The sequence below is a fragment of the Panthera uncia genome, assembly GCF_023721935.1.
Source record: "Panthera uncia isolate 11264 chromosome C1 unlocalized genomic scaffold, Puncia_PCG_1.0 HiC_scaffold_4, whole genome shotgun sequence".
NCBI classification, from domain to species: Eukaryota; Metazoa; Chordata; class Mammalia; order Carnivora; family Felidae; genus Panthera; species Panthera uncia.
The window spans coordinates 85,422,320-85,449,059 of NW_026057585.1; the positions used below are offsets into that span (position 1 = coordinate 85,422,320).

At 42.7% G+C, this 26,740-nt stretch overlaps 1 protein-coding gene across 4 annotated transcripts in view; it reads right to left on the reverse strand.

Annotated features, from left to right (window-relative positions):
- Nucleotides 1-17,825, reverse strand: part of CEP85 (centrosomal protein 85) — a 35,827-nt gene extending 18,002 nt beyond the window's left edge. For 2 of the 4 annotated variants that reach the window (XM_049617722.1, XM_049617723.1), the window contains exons 1-7: nucleotides 17,701-17,821; nucleotides 12,905-12,978; nucleotides 9,750-9,902; nucleotides 3,465-4,159; nucleotides 2,405-2,538; nucleotides 1,862-1,979; nucleotides 584-769 (exon numbers count right to left, since the gene is read on the reverse strand). In XM_049617722.1, coding sequence (XP_049473679.1) covers nucleotides 584-769; nucleotides 1,862-1,979; nucleotides 2,405-2,538; nucleotides 3,465-4,159; nucleotides 9,750-9,902; nucleotides 12,905-12,959 — 1,341 coding nt within the window. In that variant the 5' untranslated portion in view covers nucleotides 12,960-12,978; nucleotides 17,701-17,821. Of the gene's footprint in view, nucleotides 1-583; nucleotides 770-1,861; nucleotides 1,980-2,404; nucleotides 2,539-3,464; nucleotides 4,160-9,749; nucleotides 9,903-12,904; nucleotides 12,979-17,700 lie in introns of all 4 variants that reach the window. The other 2 variants (XM_049617724.1, XM_049617725.1) reach the window with 2 other exon arrangements.
- Between the last annotated feature and the right edge of the window lie 8,915 nt (nucleotides 17,826-26,740).

Below are 26,740 nucleotides of genomic sequence, written 5' to 3' on the forward strand. Positions count from 1 at the left end.
GAGGGAGAATGAATCCCAAGTAGGCTCTGTGCTGTCAGCACAGAGTCCAACAACACAGGGCTTGATCTCATGAACCATGAGATCATGACCTGAGCTGAAATCAAGAGCCGGATGCTTAACGAACTGAGCCAGGCACCCAGGCGCCCCACTCTAAGGCAATTCTAAGAGCACTAGCACAAATGTAAAAATTCCCAAACTGGCTGCACACATGGAATTCTTCTCTACTTTTTAGGCAGAATAAGGAAAAACCAGGCTGAATGATATAAATTTACTACAGGTGTTTAAACACTTGCAACAGTACCATCTGGTATGACTGCCCAGGCTGGTTTTCTACCCAAGCCAGCTGGGGGCCTATCACGACCTGGGGTAGTGAGGGACTTTGTGGTACTTTTGTGGAGATAAGCAAAAAGGAGAGGTGCCATTTCCAGTAGACCAGTCCTGCATGAAAAGTCAGTGTAAGATCTCACCCAGTTGGCTCCTCCTAGTTCCAAGAATGGGGGCCAGAAACAGCTTAGGGTTTGACAGGAGAGGGCTGACTGCCAACTCCTTTGTGAATTAGAGAGCTACCAGCTCCTTAGCTCACCCTTTCTTCCTGTTTCTTCCCCTCCTCTGAGTGCTTCTGCAATGCCACTTTGAGTGATTCTCTGATGAGCTGGATTTCAACTTCTGAAGCAGAGAGTTTCTTTTCAAGCTCCATCTTTTCTTTGCTTAGGGCTTCTGTCTTCTGTGCAAACTGTGCACGTAAGAAAGTGTTCTCTCGCTGCAATTCCTGCATAAAGATTCTTGATATGTGACCATTCCTTACCCTTACAGCCCCACGTACTTTACTTATCCTCAGTATTCTTTGTGGTCAAATATCATCTTTCTCTAAGAATTTCTTTAAGTAGTGCATCTCACAGTGTGGTTCTAGGACTAACATCTTCAGCATCACCTGGGAATTTGTCAGAGATACAAATTCTTGAGCCCAACTCCCAGCCCACCAAATCAGAAACTCTGGGGATAGGGCCCAATAATCTGTGTCTTAACAAGCCCTCCAGGTGATTCTGATGCACACTCAAATTTCAGAATCACTGCCTTAAAGCAACGCCTGAGGTGCTAGTAGTAAAATGGAAGGAACACAGGATAAGATCTCAGGAAACCTGTGCTCAAGGCCTGGTCCTCCTCTATTTTCTACATGACCTTAGGCAAAAATTCTTCCTCCTTCTTGAGCCTCAATATTTTCATCAGCAAATTAGAGGACTGAACTAGATTTTATATAAGGGCCCTTCTCACTCTAACATTCTGATGCCATAACATAGAACACAATCTTAATAGGTCCACTAGGTGGCAAAGCCAGTACTATAATCTGTCTAATACCCATCACTCAAAAGCTCATATTGCAGAAGAAGCTTGGTCAACAAAGCAAGATTTTTTTTTTAGGAGCCATTGCCATTAGTGAAAACATGGCTTCCTTTAGCTGCTTCTAGACATGGAAGAATAAAAATGAGAATGGCTGTAAATCCCGTTACCTCTGCCTCCCCCTCCATTTGGCTAAAGGCTGGGAGATTAAGACTTAGAACATCACCCAACTCTAGAACCTTACTATGTACCTTGCTCTGCCTACCTCTTCTCCCAAGTATGTCCTGACACCAAGGCATACCTGATTTTACCCTTAAGTCTTTTCTGCCCCCACAAAGGCAGAACAGGGGATGCTTTATAATTAGGATGTCTACTCTTTGAGGGCTTTGCTTTGTCCTTGCTTTGAGGGCAAGGACATTTTACATCACTTGATCCCTTTTCTATTTCCTGGATACCAGTAAGAAGCAAAGGGAAGATACTGAGTTATGACAATCAGAATACCATTCTGGCTGCCAATGCTTACCTGCAGCCTCAGCAAGCAGACATCCCCGAAGGGGGCAGGGCGGCCCAAAAGGGCACTGTGGACTTGTAGTTCACTCTCTCGTACTTTCTGCTCCAGCTGAGAAATGTGCTTCCTTTGCCTGCAAAAGCCAGCAGAATGAGGTCCAGGGTCCTGACACTAACCTACTTGCAACATGAGCCCCCACCTTCCTTAGTTGAGTACGATTCATAGTATATAAAACAAAGGCCTTGCATTCTGGGCAGTATTGTTTTACTGAAGGAAGAAGAGAAAATAAGAAAACTGACTTGGGAAATAAGGAAAGATCAGCTGCAAAGAACTGACTGCCCCCTACAGGCATTTCCAGAGCCCCTGCAGAGGACACACAATTGGCCTATCACATTAGTCAGATAAAGGACTCGGTGCTTATCAACCTAGCTCTACCAAGAGGCAAGGTGTAGACCCAAACAGAGGGGGATGTGCTATCCTTGGGAAGACCTCATTAGGTGCCATCAATGGGGGCTGGGAGAGCAGAGGCTGATCTTAGGGCACCCCTTGCCCTCTTACTTGTCAATGAGGAGCTCCTTTTCCTTCAGAAGGTGTTCATTACTGTTCAAGATGCTGATCCATTGTGCTGGTTCTAATGTGGGCAGTGGAGGAGCAAAAGCAGCGGGATGGTGGCAGACGGCTCCATTCTGAAGCTGGAAGACAAGCAGGCCCAGAGAGGCTTGACCTTGACCCACAAGCACCTGAAAACACCTGAGGAGTACCCAGCTGGGTCTCTAGTCAAGGTTCACTTTGGCTCAGCCTGAGAAGGCCCAGAGAGGCTTGACCTTGACCCACAAGCACCTGAAAACACCTGAGGAGTACCCAGCTGGGTCTCTAGTCAAGGTTCACTTTGGCTCAGCCTGAGAAGGCCCAGTGTTTATGAAATAATTTTAGCTCTGATGCATGACTGGAAAGAACCTGCCAGGGAGACTTCTGCCAACTGGACACTCCCTGCTCAGAACGGCTCTAGGTTCTAAGAAAAGGTCACTTATCTTTCATTATCTGGCAAGAGAGGCAAACCAGGGGCTAAGATGTCCTCACCAACCAGGAAAGGAGAATGTATCCTGCTTCTTTCCTTTCCTTTCCACTCTTAAGCAGTACAAGGCCTTTTTTTTATCTTTTTAAACACAAAATTGGTATAATAGAAGGAAAGCAGGAGTTTAGAGATGGGTTTTAAACCCTAGCTCTGTCACTTACCAGCTTTGTGACTCTGGACAGATTACTTATTCTAAGAACTTGGTAAAATTTTTACATTTACCTCATCAAAGTGCTACAAGATTTAAATAAGATTCTGTATGTGAAAGGCCCTGCCCTAGTGACTGGTACACAGAATGTAGTACGTGATCATTGTTAATGTTATACTTTTTGGGGTCTTCTGCTGTAACCCTCTACTCTGGAGGACCTATCTGGTGTTTAATTAGACCACCAACATGGCATTCACAAGCCTTCACTTCCTATCTACAAACATCTTCTCTTTTTCTTACAAATGTTTTCTTTAGAATCGAAATTTATAGGACAAAACCTATATAGTTCTAAGATCTGCACAGAACCTGTGAAATCCAAGGAAAGGGGTCTCTACCTGCATTTGCTCCATCTGTAAACGGATCAACTCCAGCTGCTGTCGACACGTGCTGAGCTCACAAGATCGCTCACGGGGATGCCAAGGGTCAGGGTTCGGCTGCCATACCTGAGAGGGTATAGGCTTGGAGAAGCCAGGAGCAGGCTGGAGTCCCAAAGGGAGCACTCCACTGCTGTTAGGGTGAGGTCCATTCCGCTCACATACCACCCCACTGCCCGGTGCCTTCTTGGTCTCAGGCAACACTTTGTATAACTCCTTGTTTGTGTCGGCTCTTGGGTTGTGGAAGTGGACTTGGTAGTGGGGATCTGAATAAAATGTCTCCATCACTGCCGACTGATTAAGGGTAGACTCCATACTGGGAATATCAAACTTCCTCACCTCTTCTTCTCTTTCATGGCCCACTGCTGGAAACCAGGACTGCTCAATTCCATTTTCTCCGGTAGCACCACAGAGATACATGAAATCTCTAGATAGGCCTGGAGAACGTTTCATTGCACCAAGGTCTCCATTTCTTGTCATCCCCACACCTTCAGCCAGCCCTGATAAAGGGAGTTTGGAGGAAGAGGGTCCAGAAGGTATAGAATTTGGCTTGGCAGGAGAGGTCCCCAAAGTAGAAGGTATCACATGGGCTGTTGGAATGGTTATGTGGCTTTTGATGGGCTGGAAAGGAGGGCTGCTACTTGAGCTACAAAAATCTGCAAAGAGAATAGTTTTCCGTAAGTCAAAACTGAAGGAGCATACTTTTTTGAGTATGGCTGCCACACCAGACATTCTCTGTCCTGAGACCAGGCAGAGTGGACACTATTATCACAAGTATCAGGCAGAAAGACAAGGCAGCCTAACTTAGAAGTATGTATTCTAGGATCTCAAATGCCATTCACAAGGTAAACCAACCAAAGGCAACATTAGCTTTACTTTTAACTTACACTCTGTCCTTTGTATATGAATAAAAAATCTTGCCAGTCAACAAACAAAGCTTAAAACTGAACTTAAAAAAAAAAAAATCACTTACTTAAGGGAAATGGATTAGGTCTTACTCTTCTGGGAGTTGGGGAACTCTCAAGCTATAATCCGATCCAATAAAAATATTCTTTCCAAGGGAGGGCTGCCAGAATCCTCTGTGGCCTCCGAAAGCTTCCCAGCAAAGGTAAGCAATGAATCTAAACTATCCAAAGAAAAAGGTACAGTGGATAGTGCTGCTCTGTATCCAGGACAGGGAGTACAGCATCTGAATCAGGATTCTATTCTCTCTCCCACACACCAGACCTGACTGCCTGGATATGTGAAGTTATTCTTAGTAACTCTCAGGTTTCACTCCAGCACAGTAAGCACTCTCAAGTGGGTACACACTGAAATCCTCTATTTTATATTTTGCCTTTCACTTCCCCCTTGTTTATATCTAACTGTGACTTTTCACTTTTCCTTTAGATTCGATTTATGTTTCCTTTAGCTCTTGATTGGTCTTGGGAGACAAGTCTCTGATTAGCTCCACTGCAAAAGGTTCACATTTCTACATTATTTCCAACTTTCAAGTACTACTCTGAAAAAGACTACAGGGTCACAGAACTAATGTGCCAAGGAAGTGGACTGCAAGCAAACAACAAGACAGTAATATTAAGAAACATACCTGTTACTTTCACCAGGAAAAAACTGAGTAAGGGGACAAGGAATAGAAATGTCTTCCTTTTTCAACTATGTCCAGTACTCATTTCCAAACCAAGCACATCTACCATGGAGAAGAATGGACTACCAATTTAATTCATTTCTCTTTTTCCTTTCCATCAACCAACACAGAACACACTCAACTAATGAGGACAGATACTATAACCTTACTATAGATTGGCTACCATCTTCTGATACGCGTTTGTAAGCAGCTCTTTAAAAACATGGACATGCCAAATTATCCCTTATCATGTATGGGATAAGCCAAAGTATCTAATCTCCTATACTCAGATGATCTTGGGGATATAAAAAGCCATACTAAAACAAAACAAAAACCAAATCAAAACAACAACAGTTATTTCTGATAAATGTGTCTGCCTCTCAGGACCAAGACAGAAGAACATTTCAGAGGCAAAGGATACAGTTTTTGATGTCCCATAACATAAACATAGGAATAGTCAACAAGGATAAGGTAGACTGGTGGTGATGAAAACTTCCAAGGATAGTAAGCTCCCAACTTGAAATCCTCTGTTAACAACATCATAACATCCACTCTCACCAAGGGTCTCTGCTCTCAAAGTATAATTATGGAACAGAAGACAGTGAGGCTGCAGCATATGAGGGGCTGCTATTACACTGAACTTTGTGCCACCTCCTTCCATTCTTCATCTACAGCACCACTCACTCTTAAGACTCACCAAATTCAGTTTAGAGCCCACAACTCCCAAAGTAGTAATGCCAAAACCAAAGCCGAGAAAAAAGGTACCAAATGACCCAGGAGAATATGGTTTTCCTAATTTTCTAGGAATGTGTTTCATCTACAGACAAAAGAACAAAGGAAAATCTTGGGGCGCTCAGTTGGTTAAGTGTTTGACTCTTGATTTCGTCTCAGATCATGATCTTACAATGGTGAGATCAAGCCCCATGCTGGGTTCTGCACCCATGATGTGGAGCCTGCTTGGGATTCTCTCTCTCAACCTCTCTGCCCCTCCCCAACTTATATGCGCTCTCTCTCTCTTACACACGCACACAAACACACAAACTTTTAAAAAATAAAAAAATAAAAAGAATAAAGTAAAATCTTCATCATTTGTCACTTATCTATTAGGTTTATCTACTTATAGTAAGGAATCTGCTGTGATTCTGATAAACTGGTATTAAATGTCAAGTTACACCTCAAGTCTGGTTTGTATTTTGAAACAAACAGCAACACTTATTTTCAAAAGGGCCACTTACCTTCTACAATTTTCAAAGGCTTTCAAAATTTAAAGTATAGGATATGTGATTTTTTGGAGAGAAAAGTCTACAGTTCTCGGAATCATTGGGTTTTGGCCACTTTAAGGGTATTCATGTTTCTAAATCTCTCCTCTCAACAATACCCACTGCCCTGCTCCACCCTCTCTCCCCCAATTCTAACAACTCTGCTTTCTTGGTAAGGGGTAGATTTCCCTATAACTAAATCTTTTTTTTTTTTTTTTTTTTTTTTTTTTTTTTAAGTAGGCTTCATGCCCAGTGCAGAGCCCAATGTGGGGCTTAAACTCACCACCCAGAGACCAAGATCTGAGCTGAGATCAAGAGTCAGACACTTAATGGACTGAGCCACCCAGATGCCTCAGCTATTGCCAAATCTTGATCATTTCTGTCTATATCTCATACTGGTTTATGAAGTAATGTAGTCTGAACTAAGCCAGAGACAATTTCAGTCTTTAGCAAAGAGCTGAAAGCCTCTGAGTTCTCAAGTATATATCTCTACCAGTCCTTTGAGAATCTTAAAAGTAAAACATCTTAATGAGGGGTGGAAACAAAACCAAGCCTGTTTAGTTTAAAGATGCAACAATTAAAAAAAAAAAAAAAAAAAGATGCAACAATGAACTATATTTTATACCAGTCAAAAGGGTTCTTGTCAACTGGGCTCCAAACAAAACCAAGCTAGATTCATAAACAAAATGAACAAGAATTAAGATAAAGACCATTGTACAAAACTGTTTTGGCAGAGAAGACACCTTGGATCCTTTAAAAAAAAACAAAAACAAACAAACTTCTAGACCAATGGCTTTGGTCACTACATCAAGGCTACTATAATTTTGGGGTGCCTGGGTGGCTCAGTCAGTTAAGGGTCTGACTTCGGCTCAGGCCATGATCTCGCGGTTCGTGAGTTCGAGCCCCGTGTCGGGCTCTGTGCTGACAGCTCAGAGCCTGGAGCCCTCTTCGGATTCTGTCTTGCTCTCTCTCTGCCCCTCCCCTGCTCACGCTCTCTCTCTCTCTCTCTCTCTCTGTCTCAAAAATAAATTAAAACATTAAAAAAAATTTTTTTTAAAGAATGCACAAGAGGAAATATATATATTTTTTCCCCAAAGGAATAAAAAGCATACAATCTGTTTAACGATGTGACTGAATTAAATACAGTCAGTCAATTCAGTAGGCAGAGTATCTAGACCACTGTTTGATTTTTAAAAGATTATTTAGTCAAAATGAAAAAAGGTTTCATGACTGCACATGTAGACAAAACCCAGGGGCGCGTGGATGGCTAAATCAGTTAAGTGTCCGACTCTTGATTTTGGCTCAGGTCATGATCTCATGGTTCCTGGGATCGAGCCCGCATCGGATTCCATGCTGACAGAGTGCAGTCTGTTTGGGATTCTCTCCCTCTCTCTCTGTCCTGCTCGTATAGGCACACACGCTCTCTTTCTCAAAATAAACTTAAAAAATTTAAAAAACAGAAATATAACTCACATCCATTCAATTCATCCACTTGAAGTGTACAAGTCAATGGTTTTTACTATATTCAGTGGTGTATAACCATCACAAAAATCAATTATTGAACATTTTATCACCACAAAAAGAAACGTCTTATCCTTTAGCAGTCACATTCCATTTCCCCTAACTTCCCTAGCCTTGGGCAATCACTAAGTTATTTTCTGTCTCTATAGATTGGCCTATTCTAGACATTTCACATAAATGGAATCATACAATATGTGGCCTTTTGTGTCTGGCTTTATTTAGCATAAATGTTTTAAAAGTTCATCCATTTTGTAGCATGTATTAGTACTTAATTTCTTTTTATTGCAGAAAAATGTACTATTATATGGATATACTACATTCTACTCATCCATTCATCAGTTAATAAACATTTGGGGTTGTTTCCATTTTTTGGCTACTATGTATAATGCTATGAACATTCCTATAACAAGATTATTTGTGGAAATGTGTTTTCATTTCTTTTGGGTAGGTGGAGTAGAACTGTTGAGTCATAGGGTGACTCCATGTTTACCTTTTTGAAGATCTGCCAAACTGCTTTCCAAAGCAGCTATAACATTTTACATTCCCACCAGTACTGTATAGAGGTTCCAATGTCTTTAGATTCTCACCAACACTTGTTATTATGTTTTTGATTATAGCCATCCTAGTGGCTGTGACATCTGATAAAATACTAGTGACTAGTTTTGTGACTTTAATCAAGTCATCTAAACACTTTGAAATTCAGCTTTCTCATCCGTAAAATGGAAATAATAAAATATTTCATAGAGTTCTTAAAGACATTAATGAAAAATGTAGAAAAAATTTAGTATAGTATCCATCACAAAGTATTTAATAAATAGTTTTTAGTTATTATTAATTATGAGGTCTCTGCCCTCTAAGAACTCACTATCTAAATGCAAAAATAAAATACTCTCGGGGCACCTGGCTGGCTCAGTTGCTAGAGCATGTGACTCTTGAGCTAGGGGTTTTGAGTCTGAGCCCTACATAGGGTATACAGATTTAATAAACAAACAAACAAACAAACTAAAAAGAAAAAACTCTTGTAAAGTACTGTCTGGCAGTTATTACTTAATTTATGTGCCCCCAAAATGGCAGGCACAATAAAGATACAAGATTGCAGAGAGGGAGATCAGTAATGGGTGGAAGGGATGAGAAGTCTTATCAGACACTTTACTAGATTTTGAAATGTAAGATCAGCATAGCTGGGAAGGGCAAGAGGAGGTGGAAACAGCACGAATGGGCCCAGATTAAAGAAGGAAAGCGCTCAGGGACATGTGGCTGGCTCAGTAGGTAGAGTGTGCAACTCTTGATCTCAGTTGGTGTTGTGAGGTCAAGGCCCATGCTGGGTGTGAAGATAACGTAAAAAATAAAATCTTAAAAAAAAAAAAAAAAAAAAAAGGAAAGAGTTCAGATAGCCAAAAATAACAACAACAAAAGTTCTGTGCTTTTTCATAACATAATAAAACACCATACTCGGTGACAGTTAAGAAATATGTCTGAATGGGTGGAATAAGGCCAGATCACAGAACTCAGCAAGGCTCCTGAACTTTATCCTCCAAGTAATAGAAGCAGTTGAGAATTTACAGGAAAGGAAAACTATGAAATCAGGCTTTTAAAATTAGTCTGGCAGTAGAGGGAAACACTTGAAGCCAAGAAACCTACTAGAAAGTTGTTTAAGATAGGACAAACAGTAAAAATTGAGAGGAAAGGACCAGTTGTAAGAAACATGGGAGTAAGAAAAATCAAGCAAACTCCCTGGCTGAAGGGACTGAGTTATGAATACTCTGGAAATGACAATATACCTGGAACACAATGTGAAAATGACAACACATATTGGTAATCAAAACATTAATTCACACTTACCCTCTGCAATGTCTGAGCATGATGTGCCAATGGCTGTGTCCCCACTGTCAGCTACACTTGAACAGCGGCTGAAGCGACTCCGAAAAGCCTCTGAGATAACTGGGGTCTGCCATTCAGTCCCCAGGGAACTGCCCTTTTGAATTACACCGGAACCTGAAACAAGTGTCATTTCCCACCTTTAGTGTGAACCAGCTGATATAACCCCCACAAGACTGTTTAAATAAATCACTTAAACCTATGAAAAAATAGCACCCTACCCTTCTCTCTCCTGTACCTATTTCAGTTACTCTGAGTTAGTTAATTTTATTTTTTTATTTTTGAGAGAGAGTACAAGTAAGGGAGGAGCAGAGAGAGAGGGAGAGAGAATCTCCATGCTGAGCATGAAGCCCAGTGCTGGGCTCAATGTCACGACCCTGAGATCATGACCTGAGCCTAAATCAAGAGTCAGACGCTTAACCAACTGAGCCACCCAGGTGCCCCTGAGTTAGTTAATTTTAAATGGAAATAGCATGAGAGTTGAGAATGTTCACAGACAGAAATAAGACTTACCAAGAACCCAGGAGTACTGGGATGGAAAACAATACTATTTAATAGTAGCTACTACCATGTTTTGAAACCTAGAAGCCATAACACTTTATCAACATGATCTCATCTTCCTTACTGAACAGTATCATCACCCCTATTTTACAATGGATAGAGCTGAGATTTGAACCCAGGTTGTTTAGATTCCAATATCCACATTCTTTCCCCTTACAGGGTTGCTTTTGGCATTCTGCACATGACAATTCTTCAATGTGTAGTCTATATGTGGCAGGATGGCTTAGCATCCCTGGTCACTATTAAAAGCCAGTAGCAGCCCTAACCCCATCCCACCATCACTGTGAAACCTGAAAATACCCCATATGCTTCCAAATGTTCCCTAGGTTAATAGGTAGTCCAGTCTGTTGTTGAAAATCATTGCTTGACTGAACAAGGATACCCTGTGGGCAGGGTGAATCCAGATCAAGGTAAGTCTTGAAAGTCAATCTGAAGAGTTTAAGACTTTGAGTGTAATGCAAAGAAACCACTAAAATTTCCGAGTGGGTAAGACAAAGCAAGACTGATGAGATATTTTTAATTCTGTTAGCTTGCTATTTAAAGGCCAGTAAGTAGAAAATATTCGATAAATAATTTGCTAGTATTTATTGTTAAAAAACCACTAATTTTCTAAACTGTATCTGATGATCAGTGTAAACAAAGAGGAAATGGTGTCTACTTATCCATTTAAAGTGTCAGAGTTTGAGTTGAAATCAGAAAATAAAGTTCTACAGACTCTTTGATTTAGTGGGAAGCAAATGATATCTCAACACAAACCACCCTCTCTCTTGTTCCAGTTTTAGTGCTTCTCCCATCTTTTTCACCCCCTTTCTTCTAATTTTGCTACACTTCTGCTTTCTACTGAAGGCACCCTAACTTTCTCCAAGGACACCTTTTTATTCTTTGGGTCACAGTGGACTGCCTGATTTGAAAGAATTTATATACATGCAGTAATCAGTAATAATCTTTCATAGAAGATATACCCAACAATCAGAGCTTCTGATCAGCCTAAGATTAGCTGGTGTTACTATCTGTACTAAGTACTAGAAAGAAAGTAATCTGACTTCTTGATGAGTCTATATGGCGTTCTCTCCCTAGTTAGCTTACAATTTGCCAGACCCTTTGAAATAAGGAAAACTGATTAAGAGCCTCTATTACCATCTTCCTGGCCTCTTACTGGAAATCACTTCTTGTTTCTACTACTAACCTTCCATTCTTTATGGGTACCACTTTTCTATCTGCTCACTCCACACATCAATTCGGAAGAGATATTTGTTAAAATAAGATTTTATTTTGATATAGGTAAAGAGGCTTATGCTTATTTCCAAATTCAAATTTGAAAGCAAAATTTTTTGTGTGTTATGTCACATGTCCTATCACCAGCATCTTCATCAAAATATTAAGACCATCATTAATCAAATGAGAGATTACTAAAGACAAAAGCCATCAGAAGAGCAGTGAGTTTTGTTAGAAATTGCTACATCCCAAAAACTTGTGTGTTATACACATAATTGTCATAAGAAATTGTACAATCCAGCCCTGAAACAATGTGTGGCATATAGCAGATGATCAATAAATATTTGCTGAATGAATCTTGAATTGATTCAACAAATGCTTTTTAAAATGCTTAATTTCTGCAAGGCAGCATGCCTAGGAGAATACAACAAATATCTAACAAATGTCTGCTGTAAGGCACTGTGGGATTTTAAAGTTAAATAAAGCATATTCTGGGGCACCTGGGTGGCTCAGTCGGTTAAGTGCCTGACTTTGGCTTGGGTCATGATCCTGCATTTCATGAGTTCCAGCCCCACGTCGGGTACTGTGCTGACAGCTCGGAGCCTGCTTCGGATTCTGTGTCTTCCTCTCTCTCTCTGTCCCTCCCCTGCTCACCCTCTGTCTCTCTCTCTTTCAAAAATAAATGAAGATTAAAAAAAATAAAATAAAGCATATCCTTAGCTGAATAAAATGTACCCTTTTCTTCATAAATACCCCAGATTCAAAAAGTTATTTTTCTATGCTACTTCCTACTTGAATATACTGTATCTACTTAATACGTTTATTGTGTATACATATATTTATATATGTTTAATATACTTAATATATCCACTTAGTATATCTGCTGAGCTTTCAAAATCTTGTCAATCCACTCTAAAGATAAATTCCTGAGTCTCTAGTGACAACATAACTGAGACTGTAGGCATCCAAGAAGAATTCCAATCTTTGTGGGCTAGCAGATGACTGACACACCCACAGGACTACAAAGACAACATAGAACACAGTAATTTATGCTGTGTTTTTCTGATTTCAAATGAAACTATGTTCCAAAGTCATTCTGTTCCTTCATGTGTCCTCCCCTCCCAAACAATCACGTGGGCTTGTTGGAAGCCATGTAGGACCTGAGATAAACAGTTGTTCTCTTGGAGAGGACTGTTTTTCTATTGAATATAGCCTCCTGTTATTTTTGTTCTTTTCAAGCATTTCAGTGAATGCTTGTTTGCTGAATATTTCCTTTAAAGGAACTTGTTACGGAACAACAGAGCAAAAGTCAGAATTTAACCCGGAAAACTTTGACTACTCACCTGGCGAAGCCACATGAGAGATCCTCTCACTTGGGTATTTCTCCTGCATGGCCATCAATAGTTATTTGAGCCAACTGCAGAATGAAGGAATAACCAGTCAGATCTCTCCATTACTTTTAATTCCCTATAACTCACTCCCATTCAACCCAAACTGCCAAAACCACACAGAATAGTCCTTAGTCCTCCACTTGTTTTACTCCTAAAGATATTTTTTAAGGCAAAGCAACTCCTAATACTCCTTCCTACTTCTCTTCCTAAGTTAAGGGAGAGAAAACCTAGAACCAAATAGAGATTCCCAATACTGATCCTATATGATCCTAGAACCCCTCAATTGCTGCAAAAATTAAAAATGATATATTTTTTAAATGTTTATTTTGAGAGAGAGAGCATGAGCAGGGGAGGGGCACAGAGAAAGGGAGAGACAGAAAGAATCCCAAGCAGGCTCTGCATCACCAGCACAGAGCCAGAGGTGAGGCCTGAACTCACTATGAGATCATGACCTGAGCTGAAACCAAGAGTCACCCAGGCACCCCCAAAATATTACTTTTATTTATTTTTTTAAGTTTATTTGAGAGAGAGAAACAGAACACATGAGTGGAGGGAGGGGCAGAGACAGAGGGAGAGAGAGAGAATCCCAAGCAGGCTCTGCACTGTCAGCGCAAAGCCCAATGTGGGGCTCAAACTCACAAACTGTCAGATCATGACCTGAGCCGAAGTCAAGAGCCAAATGCTCAACCGACTGAGCCACCCAGGCACCCCTAATATTACTTTTAATTAACAAACTTTGCCATGGATTTTCTTAGCCATGAAAATAGGATGGGGGAGTGGAGTGGAGAAAGAACTAAACAACCAAACCACCAGTGGAGTATTATACCTTCAGTTATAATTAACTTAAGTTCTCCTATTTCTCCAGTAATGAAAGTTAGTCATATGATTCACAAACAGAATTCTTGGTCATAAGCATAACTCCAATTCTCAGCGGGGAACATGAGGTTTTCTTCCCATTTCCCCACTTCTTAAAACACTTACATTTATTCTAATGTTAGGCTGTGAGAATTCAGCATAAGTCTGATTACTATCTGTGTAAACAAAAGCTTTAATTAACTGTAACTAAAAGTAGGAAATATCTTATTTTTGAATAGTATTTAAGAGGCATGGCAGTACAGGGAAGTGATTCAGAGTATGCACGTGTGATCAGACAGCCTGAATGTGAAGTCTGACTTCTCAATTAGCTGTGTAACCTTGGGCAAATTTCTTAATATCTATGTGCTTCACTTCCTTCATATAAAAATGAGGATAAAGACAAAACCTAATGCATGCTAATTCATTTAGAATTAACTCACAACAGTGCCTGACGCATATTAAGTGCTTAATTACATTTTTATTATTATTACTTGTCAGTTTATGTCAATAAAAAAGAGGTACATTGTGGTCCCTGGAAGATAAAGTATGAATTTAGAAACTGAATTTATAAGAGCTCCCCAAGAGTTTGGAACAAAATCAGTCAGTAGATCACAATTCTTAAGAGGTGAAATTCAACTCTGAAGGGAAAACAAAGGCTATATGGGTACAATTTCTCTAATATGCTTTACTGACCTCTATAGTTTTCTCTTAGTAACAACAACCCAAACCCTCACTTATTCACTGCATCTACATTAATGGTACCATCCCCTGAAATCCCAGGTCTTGACAAAGTGGGTAAGAGATTGTTCAGTAAAAGCTTCAACATATACAGCTATTATCATTCAGTGTGTTAATGGTGACACAGAAGGATTAGATTATCTGCCTAGTAGTGATATCAAATGGTCACTATCAAAATCCTTTTCTTCACTCATTTCTTTAAAGTATAACAAAAATGGTAGTAGGCTCATTGGATTCTGAGACCTTTGCAAATTCAGAAGAGTTGAAGACAGGATGACAAAAGAACTCTCAATTAAAGAGTTACTCTAGGGGCACTTGGGTGGCTCAGTTAGGTGTCAAATTCGGCTCAGGTCATGATATCATGGTTCACGAGTTTGAGCCCCACGGTTGGCTCTGCTGACAGCTCAGAGCTTGGAGCCTGCTTCAGATTCTGTGTCTCCCTCTCTCTGACCCTCCCCTGCTCATGCTCTGTTTCTGTCTCTCTCAAAATAAATAAAAACATTTAAAATTTTTATTTAATATTTTTTTAAAAAAAGTTACTCTATAACTCAGCAATTCCACTACTAAGTATATGTTCAGGAGAAAAAAAAAAAAAACATGCTCACACAAAATCTTGTATATGAATGTTCAGAGCAGCATTATTTATAACAGCCAAAAAGAAAAAAACTTCAAATGTCTATCAACTGTGATGAATGGATAAATTCCACTTATATGAAATGTCCAGAACTGGCAAATCCACATAGATAGATTAGTGGTTGCCAAGGACTAAGAGGAGGGGCAATAGGGAGTGACTGCTAATGGATATGGGGGTTCTTTCCAGGGTGATCAAAATCTCCTGAGATTCGATAGTGGTGATGGCCGCACAACCTTGTGAATGTACTAAAACCACTGAATTGTACACATGTAAAATTGAATTTTATTGTATGTGAATTATAATTAAAAAAAAAGAACTCCCAAAAGAAGCAAAACAGTATGGAAGAGATCATTCTTAACTTTTTCCTACTAAGTTCAGAAGTAGATGAGCTATTGGTCGAAGTTTTTAGGATCATTTGAAGGAGATAAAGATTTCCTGAAATAAAAGTGAGAGAAATGAATATACAAGAAGTAATGTAAATAACCAATTACACAGCCAAGAAAGGTAGGAGTGAAGGGAAGCAGACAAAAAAAAAAGCACTCAACATTGATGGTTTCTATCTTCAAAGCCCTTTAAACTATTTATTCATCCAACAAATTTAATATGTATTCAGTACCTTCTACCCACCTAGCACTGTGCTAAACACTCTATAAGTATCATGTCTTATCAATGCTCACATCAAACCTATGAGGCAATTACTAGTATTACCCTCATTTCATGGATGAAAAAATGAAGGCTTACAGAGGTGAAGGCCATACAGCCACAAGAGGCTTCAAAGCCAGGACTGTGCTCTAATGCTAAAGGAGTCTAGTTAGCATTTTTCTGTGTGTGACAAAAAGAAATAAAGGAAGTTACCAAGGCACCACAAGTTGGGGGTTTCTGCTTCAGACCCAGCCAGAGCTGCAAGCCCCAAAGAAGTTGGGAGCAGGGACAGCTCATACAATTTCTTCACTTTGCCCCTGGTCACCACACAGGCTCTCTTTTCCAAGGTGCTACCCAAGAGTTAGGTTTTGACTGTTATATTTCTCTCCCTGAAGAATTATAATCTTAGTGTGGAATGTCACACTTGGCAGCTGCTGAGAACCACATCAAGACAGGAATGGATTTGAAAGGATACACAGCTGACACAAGCACAGTAAGAATCTCACACCATCAGGGTGCCTGGGTGGCTCAGTCAGTTGAGCCTCCAACTCTTGATTTCGGCTCAGATCATGGGCTTGCGGTTCGTGGGATCAAGCTCTGCATCAGGCTCTGTACTGTTAGTGCAGAGCCTACTTGGGATTCTCTCTCCCTTGTGCCTGCGGTCTTTCAAAATAAACAAACATACATTAAAAAAAAAAAAAAATCTCACACCATCACACTGTCATGACCATGATCATTCATTAAACCATACCTAAAGAAAGAGAAGCCAAATCCTTGCCAAGAAGTTATCTTTACAAAGTCCTGAGAAAAGGACTTTGGATAAGTAACGAGGCATGGTTATCTTAATCATCCTGTTATTATCGGCCCTCCTGACCCAGCACACAGTATTCAATTCATCAACCAAAATTCACTGAGTGCCTACTATCCGCCTGGCTCTGTGCCATATGCTGGAAATATACTGGCGTAAAAGACAAACAGGGCTCTGATCCTCCTGTTTTATCGTGAAGTGCTGGATACCTTCTATTGAACAAACATGCTGTAACCCACTAAACTTGTGGTTCATCCAAAGCACCAGCTCCTCCTCGTCGAGCAGGGTTCGGAAATCGGGATGCTCCTGACATTTTCGGGCAGATAAGTGGGGGGGGGGGGGGGGGGGGGGGGGGGGGCGGGGAGGGCTGTCCTGTGTAAGGTGGATGTTTAGCGGCATCCTTGACTTCTAGATGCCAGGAGCAATCCCCGAGCTGTAGAGCTGCAAATGTCTCCGGACGTCGTCAAATATCCCGTGGGGAGCAAAGTCGGCTCAGAAACTCTAGCCTGGCGCCTTCACGAGTGCTGTCTGTCCCCCAACCATAACTCTCTACTCACCTTTTAAGCCTCAGCCCCGACTTCGCTTCCTCATGGAGGGCTCCCTGCCCTCCCGAACTACACCGGCGCCTGGTGCTTAGCGCTCTGCGTACTTGACCAGCCCACACCACTGAGTGCTAACGAACGAGTCGTCACCCGGGCAATGTCGCCTCTTCTCCCGGGACTGCGTGCCGCGTGCAGGCAACCAAGGTGCTTCCCGCCGTCCCGCCGGCGACTGGCACGGGGCCTACCCTTTACAAAGGTAAAGCAACTGCTGTGAAGGATGGAGAAAGCCAGGAGAAGAGGGCGGGGACGCGAGCGAGTCGCGAGGAGGCGTGTGCGGGGTATTATTTTAGGAAGCCCAGCGGGTGAGAGACCCATAGAGGACGGCTTAGCGGCTCTGCGCATGCGCCTCGCTCTCCTGCGGCCCCCGAAGAAGGCAGGTCAGGAGTGTTTCTGGGGCTCCTCCGGGACTCCCCAAGGTAGGGCGGGGTCTGTCAGCCCGTCAAGGGCTCCCGAGGGGAGGAGGACTTACGTGGGGCCGAAAGCGGGCGGCGAAATCCCTCACCCTGGGACGCCGACTGCGGCCACCACGTCAGCCGCAGGCAGCAGTTCCCTCCCTCCGCTCGCCTAACGGCCGTTACACACCCGCCAGGCCGCGCGCCTCAGAGCGCGCGCCGCCCCGCCCCCGCCCCCTTCTGCCCGCCTGGGGCCAATCAGGAGTCGGGCCGCGCCGGTGTCCCGCCCCTGCACGCTGCGCTCGGCGCCGGGAGCGGACGGATCTTTCTGCGCATGACCTCACCGCCCTTCGGGACCTTCTGCCCTGCCCCTAGCCAGGTCTCGCCTGTGGCCGGAGCCCTCCAGACTCAGGTCTGAAGTGCTTTGCTGGGCTTGGGCGGATCAGGAAGCTGGATGCCAGGGAAAATCTTCCACGAACCCCTGCCCCCAACCGGGCCCACCCTTCTCCCATTCCCCACTACCTATAAGTGGTCCCACCTGAGATAAAGCAAAGGGTCAGGTGGTGGTCCGGAGTGAGGGTGTGGCCTGGGTCACTGCCTCGTCAGGGTTAGGGCTCATCTGTGGCTGGGGCAGGGCGTGGGCTGGGTTAGGGTCGCCAGTGGTCGAGACTGTGACCAGGACTCAGGTTGAAGAGTAACTAACAGATCGATCTTGCCTCCCTACCCAAACTCCGTCCCCAGGAAAAGAACTAAGTTCATTTGCGTTAATGTATACTTAAGAATCAGACCGGGGAATTGTTAAAAGGAGGAACAAAGCCATCAGCCAAAGGATAGTGACAAATTCCGGGTTTCTGGAAACCTGACCTGGGAGGGAGAGGCATTAAAAAGTTGGGATTTCTTAACTTTGAAGAACCAGACTTAAAGAGAATTAATTACTGGATCAAATTCAGTCTAGAGTTAGGACTCTGGGGATGTGCTCCAAAGTTCTATCCCCACCCTGGTCTCATAACATTTTAAGGTAACAATATAGAAGGCATAAAATAGCAGATTTAATGGATAATGAATCTGGGTATGATGTGATAGATGCATTTAGGGGATATTCTCTAAATTAGGACCAGAAACCTTTCTTAAATAGTAAGGATAGGTGTCTAAATGAATAAATTTGTAGACTGGTGGGTAGGAGGTAGACTAATGGGTGGTGGAAACTTCTACTTGATTGCTTCTGTTTCTTTTGTGGAAAACATCTGTGAAGAGGGAGGGAACAGGGGCATATAGAGGACTGAGAAGAATGGAGAGTATTTGAAGAGCTGATAAAGAGAATGGAAGACAAAGCTAACTGGAAACATAGTGGAAGTGCTGAGATTTAAATTTACAACTGGCACATAGTGCATTTATGCAGTTTTCTCCAATGGGTATCTGTCCTTTTTTTTTTTTTTTTTTTTTTTTTTTTGGTTTTATTTTTAGGGGTGCCTGGGTGGCTTAGTTGGGTAAGCGTCTGACTCTTAATTTCAGCTTGGGTCATGATCTCATGGTTGGTGGGTTCAGGCCCAGGGTCAGGATCTGTGCTGACAGTATGGAGCCTGCTTGAATTCTCTCTCTCCTCTCTGTTTCCCAGTCTGCCCCTCCCTCACTTGCTCTCTCTCTCTCTCTCAAATAAAAAAATAAACTTAAAAAAAAAAAAAGATTTTATTTTTAAGGAATCTCTACACCCAATGTGGGGGCTCAAACTCACAACCTGGAGATCAAGAGTCAAATGCTCCACCTTGACTAAGCTAGCCAGGTACCCTGGATATCTGTATTTTAAAAGTAACTCCATTATCATACTACTAATTTTCAAATGTGAATGAGTCTTCATGTCTTAACAAAGATCAGATGTTAATTTCAGAGAATATTCACAATCAGTTTTTAGATATGAGATAGTCTTAAATCTTCAGTTACTTTATTATTTTTAAAAGACCTGGGGTTCCTGGGTGGCTCAGTCAGTTGAGCATCTGACTCTTTTTTTTTCTTTTTTTAATTTTTTTTTTTTAATTTTTTTTTTCAACGTTTTTTATTTTTGGGACAGAGAGAGACAGAGCATGAACGGGGGAGGGGCAGAGAGAGAGGGAGACACAGAATCGGAAACAGGCTCCAGGCTCCAGGCTCCGAGCCATCAGCCCAGAGCCCGACGCGGGGCTCGAACTCACGGACCGTGAGATCGTGACCTGGCTGAAGTCGGACGCTTAACCGACTGCGCCACCCAGGCGCCACAAGCATCTGACTCTTAATTTCGGCTTGGATCATGATCTCATGGTTTGTGGGTTCAGGCTCCATGTGGGGCCCTGTGCTGGCAGTATGGGGCCTGCTTGGGATTCTCTCTTTCCCTCTCTCTCTGCCCCTCACCCACCTGTTCTCTCTCTCTCTCTCTCTCTCTCTCTCTCTCTCTCAAAATAAACACGTTAAAAAAAAAAAAAAAAAAGACTTGCTGCAAATTTAATAAAATTTGGAATTATAACCTGAGTGAAAAAAGAGTTGGCCAGATATATCCCACCCCAGCTTAATCAAAGAAAAAAGAAAATAAACTAACTGCATCTTAGTTGTAACCCTATCATTAGAGATACTGCTTTCACATGCATTAGTGTTGTCTAGTGGCTTATTTTATAAGCATCTATTGTTACACAGCACGGAGGCTTCTTTCATTGGTCAACTAAATATAGTTTAAGCTCAGTAGCTTCTTTGTTTACTTAATTTTGTTTCATTCTATTTTTTTGAGATATTTAAGCATAGTACAATCAGTAATATTTTGCCTTTTTCCTTCAGGATATATATATATATATAATATTTATTTTGAGGGAGGGCAGGAGAGGGAAAGAGAGAGGAAGAGAGAATCCCAAGCAGACTCTGCACTGCCAATACAGAGCCCGATGTAGGGCTCGAACCCATGAATTGAACCAATAGAGCATGACCTGAGCCAAAATCAAGTCAGACACTCAATGGACTAAGCCACCCAGGCACCCCACCTTCAGGATATATTTTAAATAAGGGCAAAAGTTAATGCCTTCACCAAAAGGTCTATTTAAATACTCTACTCCAGGCCTATAAAGTGAATATGAAATCCCAATGAAATGTAATTACTTGCGTGCTAATTTAATAAATGTGTGACTTTTTGGGTGCCTGGGTAGCTCAGTCAGTTAAGGGGCTGACTTTGGCTCAGGTCATGTTCTCATAGTTGGTGAGTCTGAGCCCCATGTTGGTTCTGTGCTGATAGCTCAGAGCCTGGAGCCTCTTCAGATTCTGTGTCTCCCTCTCTCTGCCCCTCCCCTCACACACTCTTGTCTCTCTCTCTCTCTCTCTTTCTCTGTCAAAAATAAACATTAAAAATTTAAAAAAAATGTGTAACTTTGGTGTGCTTAAAATAATATAGGGGTTCCTGGGCGGCTTAGTTGATTAAGTGTCCAACTCTTGATTTCGGCTTAGGTAATGACCCCAGGGTCATGGGATCAAGCCCCACATAGGTCTCCATGCTGAGCATGCAGCCTGCTTAAGATTCTCTCTCTGCCCTTCTCCCTCGCTCGCACACACACCCTCTCTCAAAAAAATTTTTTTTAATTAAAATTTTAAAAATGATAATATGGACTGATCATCTGATTTAATTTTTAGGAGCTATTAAAGCATTAAATGAGAAGAAAAGTTCTTGCAAATGAAATGTTAAGACTGTTAAATTTAACTTTAACATCTTTTTTTTTTTTTTTTTTTAGGGAGCACAATTGGGGGAGAGGGACAGAAGGGAAAAGAGAGAATCCCAAGCACGCAGAGCCCAATGCAGGGCTCAGTCTCATGAACCATGAGATACGACCTGAGCCGAAATCAAGAGTTGGATGCTCAGTCGACTGAGCCACCCAGAAGCCCCAAGACTGTTAAATTTAACTTTTATTGTTTGTAGCAAAATACTTTCCCAAGAAATTAATTTCCAAAATGGTCATAGATATCAATCAAAAGTATTTCAAAAGCAAAACAAACAAAAAAGAGGCAAAAGGGCCTTCTTGTGGTTTTGTAAAAGTGCCACTCTGCCAACCTGTTAAGCCTGTCCTGTCTCCTGGTCCACACCACCTACTTCCTGCACTCAGCTGTCCTTTCTGTAAGGTTAACAACTGTGTCTTGTGTAGGCTTATCACAGGAACTGGGGCATAGTAGGTTCCAACCCATTTTTGAATGGATACATGATAGTAGCACAAACACTGATGCCTATAGAGAATAAAGTGACTTCTCACAACTACACACACTCATGAAGTGCTGAAGTAGTCAGATTACACAGAAAAGGAGTCAAAGTAGGAAAATTCCTTGTTGTTTATTGGCTATACTCCCTGCCCAGTCCCCTACCGTATTGAGCAGCCCAATCCTGTCCTTGGAAGAGTTCCAGAGATGGGAAGGGATGGTGGGATGAGGAAGCACAGCTTGAGGCTCAGCAGCCACATTCCTTACCAGATAGTAGTTGGGACACACTGGGGTTTCATCTTGTCTCCCTAACTAGAGGACAGACTACTCATCTCTCCCTAAACCTTCCTCTACCCCACCCTTACTTCAGGCAACAAAACTAGAAGCCAAGGGCTAGAGTTGGGGAAGATATCTTGGCAGGATTTTATCACAGCATCAAGCCTATCACCATCAGAATAAAGACAGCCATCCAGGCTTCTGCAGGAAAGAAACAAATGATTACGAACAGGGTTCAGTGGATTTAGGCTTAGATATTCCACTTTGGGGAATTATTTAGTAATCCACTCATGCATTCTTTCAACAAAGGTTTCCCACTATCCCAACAGTCCCTCCCTTGGGGGTGAGAGATGGAGTACAGGGATGAAACGTACTCTAGTTCAATGTGGACCCCACTCATCTCCTCTCACTTATTACCTGCCTGACCCTAACCCCCTACTCTAAGTCATTTCTGTCTAGTCTCAGGTTCTGACAAAGTGTAAAGCTCTAACTGTAAGTACCAACAACCCCCAATGACAACTCTGCTGTGTACTGCTGAGGAATCTGAGACTCTAACTGGGTAACTGACTTTTCCCAAGTCACACAGAGATGAGCAGAGATAGGATCCAAGACCAGCACCAGTCAGAACCCAGTGTGCACCCCCCCAGACCCTGGTGCACCCGCCAGAATTTCATACCAATCTCTGTGTACCAATCTGCCAAACACGTGCTGTTGGAGGCATTGAACTCAAACCACATAGAAAAAAAGATTGAACTCCAGGAAACATTCTGACAGGATTCCCATGGTTGCATCAAGATTGGGCAAGAGGGCTGACCCTTTGTTGAAGCAGGGCCTCACAATGGTGTGATGATGAGTCTTCTGCCTCTAATAAGAACGGACTTACTAAGATAGGCTTTTCCATGAGGGTCGGAGTTTTGGAGGACTGTTATGAAAGGAGAGACTGTTCCAGACCAGCAAGGAAGATACACAAAAGTAGGCTGGCACAAGGGACAAACAGACTACAAGAAGAGTGAGCTGGTGTGGCGGGAAAGGTGGGAGTGGGAGGAGAGGAGTAGAAACTGAATGAGAACACGATCCGTGAGGAGAGGGGACCCTTCCTGAGCAGAGGAGAAGCTGAAGAGGATATAGGTTTGGGGAGGATATGGACCTGGATTAAGAGAGGAGTGTGAGGACATGAAGGTAGGAGGGGTCTCAGAGCAGGTCAGTGGGATGCTTTGCAAGAGGAGTCAGAGAGGCCCCGAAATGATCCAGTTACCGCTAATCCGGATGGGCTCCGAACACCACCCAGCCAGCGCCGGTCTTCAGGCGCCCTTGCATCGGAATCTCCCAGGCTCGATTTCTCCCAGGCGAACTCTTCTGCCTACAGGTCGGCGGGGGACATGCAAGCCTGAGGGTAGCGAGGTCCCTCCCCGCCCCAGCAAGGGCGGGCATTTGCGCGAGACTCCGGGGAGCCAGGTGTGTTCCCCCAAATCCCGCCCCTTAGGTCAACCACTGGTCCCTTGCAACACAAGCCCCGCCTCCGGTTCCTGCCCCCGGCAGGATAGGCCAATCCCCAACACCGCCATCCTCCAGGCCCCGCCTTAGTCCCGCCCCCAGGATGGCAGCATTGGTGTATTGCTACGTGTCTGGCTCCAGTGGGCCGCCTCCACCGGCGCCAGGCGTAGGCTAAGGAAACTGCCAGGATCCCCCAGGGCTGCCAGCTCACCGGCTGGCAGGGGTGTCCCTCCCGCTTGTCTCACAGGGTCACTCGGCTGCGTAAGTAGAACGTGTCGCTGGTCACGAAGTGGAACAGGTTGAAGGCCCGCGTCACCTGCAGAGAGGCCCCGTTGACCCGCAGGCCTCCTAGCAGCCGGTTGCTGACTGGGCAGCTGTGGAAAGAGGCTGCAGTCATTGACTGTTAGGAGTCCTGGCTTGGGCCAGCGGTGTGGACGGACAAATACTGATTTCCCCCTTTTCGCTTGTGCTGTTTGTGAACGCTGCGTGTCGTACTGAGAACTTTACGTGCATTATTTGATTTCATCTTCACATCAATCCTATATACTTTATATACTTTTGCCTCTTCCCCTTTCTCTCCTCCGACTCCTTTCTTCCCTCCACTTCTTTCTTCCCTTTCTTTTCCTTCCTTCTTTCTTTCTTTCTTTCCATCTTTTCATTCCTACTATGTTTTTATTTCTTCTCCTTCCCTTCTCTTCATCATTATTTTGATGGTGTGTTAGGGGTAATTCATGGAAAGATGATCTTTTAGTTTTCGTTGTCTTAGTTTTGTTTTTCTAAGGCTCTCTCCTTTCAATAATTTTTTGCTTGACTGGGCATAGTTTATCAGTGATCACTTATTTAGCAATAATTGTTCCAAGTTGAAAAAAGAAACTTCAGTTATTGATGGCAATGTAGGGATTAGTGGCAAACTCTGATAGACATAGAAAATTCTGAGCTAAGGGATTAGGAGCCAGTGGTCTGAACTGTCCATGCTATTGTCATGGTGACTTTTTTGAGGTGACAATAACCTAAATGTAAATGCTTCACTATAACTAGTAATATTTGGATCGGCCTGTGCTATAGACTCCATGGTGGAAGGAAATTCTTACTATATACAGGTTCTGTTCTAGGTCCTAGTTCCTTGGGAGAATTAGGGAACATGAGTGAACAAAACAGACCAAAACCTCCTATTCTCTTGTGGTTAAGGGAAGACAGACAGTAAATAATTTAATTTTTTAAAAAGCAAATTATCTCATGTAATATAACATAGTTAGGAGGTGATACACAGAAGAAAGAAACTGATCTAGAATGGATGAGGGGAGAGTAGTTGCAATTTTAAATAGCATGGGCCAGTAGGCTTCCTTGAAATGGTAACATTTTATCAAAGACTTGAAGGAGATGACAGTTTTCCCTATGGGTATCTCAGTTGAGGGTTTGTAGGAAGAGAAACCAGCCAATGCAAAAGCCTAAGGGACAGCAAATTACTTACCCACTGAGTTACCTGTCCACACAGATGCTACCTCCTTTGGGCATTAGGGAGTCACCTGTCTGATCTCTGTCTCTTGTACTCCTCAAAGCTCATTTAGTCTTTTTACTCCATGGTCTTTATTCTGGGGCTCAAGCTCACCATCAATAAGTCCATTCTAGGTACCACCTTGACAGACCCTTTCCTTTTTAAGGAGATAAGGAAACTGAGGTTCAGAAAGGTTAATTAGGTTGCTCAAGTTTCTTCAGGGAGCAGCCTGGCTGCTGTGCCCGCCCATACCTTTAATCACTAGGTTCTATTTCCTCCTGACAAAGGAAGAATTACATGCTAGGACAGATTTGGTGGTATTTCAGAACCCGGACTCTAAAGTGTGAATAGACCAACGGTGTGCCCTTGGTCAGGTAATTTCAACTCTCTGAACCCACTCTAATCCCCTCATCTGTAAAGTGGGGGGAAATAATACTTCCTAGGTCTATTTTCAGGAATCAGTGAGTTAATGAATGATTCACTGTGCTCTGTGAAGATCTGTTAATATTAATGAAATACAACCTAGAAGTCAGGAGACTCAGCTTGTTCTTCTGACCACAAGCTGTTAAAGGTAAAGGACCTGGCCTTCCCAGCACCGAGAAAGGTCTACCAGTTGTGTGAACTGAGCCTCAGTTTCTCCATCTATAAAATGGGAATAAAAATGCAACTATCTTATACAGTGTGTTGTGAGGCTTAAAGGAATTAACATACGTGAAGTAATTTGAACATGCCTGGAATGGGGTAAATGCTGTGTCAGTATTAGCTATTAAATGTAATGTATGGCCGCCTGGGTGGCGCAGTCGGTTAAGCATCCGACTTCAGCCAGGTCACGATCTCGCGGTCCGTGAGTTCGAGCCCCGCGTCAGGCTCTGGGCTGATGGCTCGGAGCCTGGAGCCTGGAGCCTGTTTCCGATTCTGTGTTTCCCTCTCTCTCTGCCCCTCCCCCGTTCATGCTCTGTCTCTCTCTGTCCCAAAAATAAATTAAAAAAAAAAACGTTGAAAAAAAAAATGTAATGCATGTCAGGTATATTGCATAGTGTGTAGCACTTTGAAATGTCAGTTTGGGTTTTGGTTTTTTACATTTATCATTGTAGGCCCTTAATATTTGAAGAAAAAGTAAAAGGAATGAATGTTATTGGCTGTAATCTTGGACAGGCTTTAATCTCCTTGTGCCCTAGTTTACTCATCTGCAAAATGGGAATGACAATACTTGCATTCATTCAACAAACATTCACCCAGTACTTTACTTTCTCCCAGTGTTTATGTACCCAGGATACAGACGAAAGAGACAGGATCTGTGCTCATGGGAACAAACACACTCAGCACAAGCCATAGACCAAGAGCTAGTGTGGCATTGGTAGGAAGTTACTGTGGCCTGACAGACACCTCTCCTTCACAAAGTGGTAGATGGACTTAATAGTACCAGTCCTGGAGATCATCATCTGGCAAAGGCCTCATTGGCCACCAGGGCAAATCTGTCTGGATCAATGCTTATGACTCCAAAAACCATATAGAGACGTTTGCCAAGAGGAAATGGTCTGTTCTCAAGTACAGATGAGAGCTGAGGGTCCATGAAGATGCCCAGGATGATGATGACATCCCCAGTGCACAGAACAGGGATGGTGGCATATCTGGAGAGTGACCAGAGTGAGACTCTC